This window comes from Salmo trutta, chromosome 7, assembly GCF_901001165.1.
Source record: "Salmo trutta chromosome 7, fSalTru1.1, whole genome shotgun sequence".
NCBI classification, from domain to species: domain Eukaryota; kingdom Metazoa; phylum Chordata; class Actinopteri; order Salmoniformes; family Salmonidae; genus Salmo; species Salmo trutta.
The window spans coordinates 12,378,930-12,382,423 of record NC_042963.1 but is presented as its reverse complement, the minus strand read 5'-3'; the positions used below and the strand labels follow the sequence as shown (position 1 = coordinate 12,382,423).

At 50.0% G+C, this 3,494-nt stretch overlaps 1 protein-coding gene across 1 annotated transcript; it reads left to right on the top strand.

The window, feature by feature from the left end:
* The first annotated feature begins 254 nt into the window (after positions 1-254).
* On the top strand, positions 255-1,720 carry LOC115197777 (secreted frizzled-related protein 2-like). The gene is made up of 3 exons (XM_029759571.1): positions 255-538; positions 969-1,234; positions 1,410-1,720. Exons 1-3 carry the CDS (start codon positions 255-257, stop codon positions 1,718-1,720), a joined length of 861 nt encoding a protein of 286 aa, XP_029615431.1.
* The last annotated feature ends 1,774 nt before the right edge of the window (positions 1,721-3,494 follow it).

The following is a 3,494-nucleotide window of genomic DNA, read 5'->3' as shown; positions in this document are numbered from 1 at the left end:
TGCCCCCCCCCCTTCCATTCACCTATTACCCCCCTCTCTGTCTGCATTCATCACAAAACAAGCCATTGTCTCCTCTCACACGCCGTCTCAGTCTCTTTGATGGGTAGTTGATAACAGTCTGATTCGGCTGGGCTGACTGCATATATAGAGGAGACCACTGGTACAGAGAGACATTACCTCTCCTACAGAAACAAGCAACAGCAGCACCCACCTTCTCGTTTGGATTCTTAGTCAGGACTTTGTTTCTCTTCACTATGGATCTCCTCACCGTAACCCTGGCTCTCTTGCTTCTCCTGACCCCAGCCTGGGGCTTCGACATGGGCCAGTCGACCCGGTGCGTACCCATCCCCCACCAGATGAGTGTGTGCCAGGACGTGGGCTACTCGGAGATGAGGCTGCCAAACTTCCTGGGCCACAGCAGCCTGGAGGGCGAAGTGGTTCCCCGCTCGGAGGACTGGAGACCCCTGCTGCAGACTGGCTGCCATCCCCATGCCCAAGCCTTCCTCTGCTCCCTCATCGCCCCTGTCTGCCTTGACACGTACGTCTATAGCTTCTGTTATCCTTTTACCTATTCATGTCCTCTTCTACCTTTGTATGTCCTCGTCTGTCTGTCTGTCTGTCTGTCTGTCTGTCTGTCTGTCTGTCTGTCTGTCTGTCTGTCTGTCTGTCTGTCTGTCTGTCTGTCTGTCTGTCTGTCTGTCTGTCTGTCTGTCTGTCTGTGTCTCCATACTATGCCTCTCTCATCCTTCTCTGTCAATCTGGCTGTTCTTTCGCCTGTATTTTGCGTTGGTCTGCCTAGTTCCTTCCCACTTTCTCTTGCTAACTCCTTCTTAAGAGGAATCTATCCACTACTCAATTTTCACCCCTTAACTATTCACACCAGTGTGTGTTTACGGTGTAACATTCCTGCAATTTCCAGAGTGCCCACTGCGTTCTTAAACGTAACCCTGTGTCTCTCCCATCTCCAGGTTTATCCAGCCATGCCATAGCCTGTGCGTGGCCGTCAGGGACAGCTGTGCCCCAGTACTGGCCTGTCAGGGCCACATCTGGCCAGAGGCGCTGGACTGTGACCGTTTCCCTGCCCAGGAGGACATGTGTCTGACCCCCCACCCCAAACACAGCAACAGCCACCTCGCCAAAGCATTGCCTAAGCCTGCATGCCAAGCCTGTCCTTCCGTGGAGGAGCACCCTACACTGAAGACGGTTCTGGACGCTCTGTGCCAGGATGACTTTGGTAAGCATGTGCAATAATGTACTTTATGCCTGTGCATCTTTCTATTGTTTAGTGTGTTACGGAAGTGTATTAATGTTCTTTTGTGTGTATATTTGTGTGTGTTTGTACCATACATATGTGTGTAATTCTGTCCAAGCTAGCGTACTCATCCTCTCTCCTCTCTCTCTTCCCCCAGCTGTAACAGCCAAGCTGTCTCGCCGGCGCCCGCCCTCGGAGGAGCCAGAGTTTGAGGTGGAGGGCCGGGTAGAGTTTATCCGCCAGGGCCCCCTGCTTCCCTACGACACCCAGCACCTCCTCCAGCAGTGGCTGCTCATTAACCTACGGTGTGCCAACGCTCTAGTCCGGCCCGGCCGTGCCCAGCTCTATCTGCTGACTGGGGCGGTGCAGCCAGATGGCACCCTGGCCCTCACCCGCCTCTTCCCCTGGCACAAGAAGGACCACAGCATCGCAGTGGCCACGCGCAAGTGGAAGCACTCCAAGTGTTGAGTGCCTGGACGATGTATAGGAATGGAAAAACTTGAGCTCTGATGAATCTGTGTTGCTTAGAACGACATCCTTACTCACACAAGCCAGGACTCGGCATAATATCCATTTTTTTTAAATAATTGGTATAAGGCCTAAGTATATGACGTTTTCTGATGTTACTGACTTGATGCAGGAGGGCAGAGGAGCGTGGAGTTAGAGCTGGACTCTCTCACTGACATGACCCTCTGCTTCCCTCTGCTGCTCCTTCACAGTAGCTCAGCTCCGTCTGAGAGCACACAGCAATAGAATGCACTCTAAAAACTGTACATAGGAAGAGCTAAATGTAAATGAGTTCTAAAGAGTATTCTTTTCTATTTAGATAATGCCGTATTTATGTGTTTTGTATGTTCGATTTGTCTGTTAAGTCAGTGAAAATGATATTATAATAAAATATTTACCGACCGTATTTCGACTGAAGTAGTGTTGGTTATTCTACTGTCTATGATTGATACATTTGATTTAAAATAGCCGAATAGCTGGACCCTTATGGCCAAGGTGAGTGCAGAATGTTTTTGTTTTTTTACATGTGCATGATGTCCTTATAGTGTAAGATGTCCAATGGATGACGAAAATACCAGAATATACTGTGTTATTATGTACAAACAAACAAGTATTGCCTGAATACACTTTTGAAGTTAATACAATCAATCAGTCAAATGTATTTATAGAGTCCTTTTTACAACACCAGTTGTCACAAAGTGCTTATACAGAAACCCAGCCTAAAACCCCAAACAGCAAGCAATGCAGATGTAGAAGCATGGTGGCTAGGAAAAACTCCCTAGAAAGGCAGGAACCTAGGAAGAAACCTAGAGAGGAACCAGGCTCTAAGGGGTGGCCAGTCCTCTTCTGGCTGTGCCGGGTGGAGATTATAAGAGTTGCCATTAAGGCCAGATCATTCTTCAAGATGTTCAAACGTTCATAGAAGACCAGCAGGGTCAAATAATAATCACACTTGTTGTTAAGGGCGCATAAGGTCAGCACCCCGGGAGTTAATGTCAGTTGATAGAACGAGCAGTATGGCTGGTGGCATTGTCATGCTGGAGGGTCATGCCAGGATGAGCCTGCAGGAAGGGTACCACATGAGGGAGGAGGATGTCTTCCCTGTAACGCACAGAGTTGAGATTGCCTGCAATGACAACAAGCTCAGTCCGATGATGCTGTGACACACCGGCCCAGACCATGACGGACCCTCCACCTCCAAATCGATCCCGCTCCAGAGTACAGGCCTCGGTGTAACGCTTGTCCTTCGACAATAGACGCAAATCCGACCATCACCCCTGATGAGACAAAACCGCGACTCGTCAGTGAAGAGCACTTTTTGCCAGTCCTGTCTGGTTCAGCGACAGTGGGTTTGTGCCCATAGGCGACATTGTTGCCGGTGACAGGCCTTACAACAGGCCTACAAGACCTCAGTCCAGCCTCTCTCAGCCTATTGCGGACAGTCTGAGCACTGATGGAGGGATTGTGCGTTCCTGGTGTAACTCGGGCAGTTGTTGTTGCCATCCTGTAGCTGTCCCGCAAGTGTGATGTTCGGATGTACCGATCCTGTGTAGGTGTTGTTACACGTGGTCTGCCACTGCGAGGACAATCAGCTGTCCGTCCTGTCTCCCTGTAGTGCTGTCTTAGGCGCCTCACAGTACAAACATTGCAATTTATTGCCCTGGCCACATCTGCAGTCCTCATGCCTCCTTGCAGCATGCCTAAGGAACGTTCACACAGATGAGCAGGGACCCTG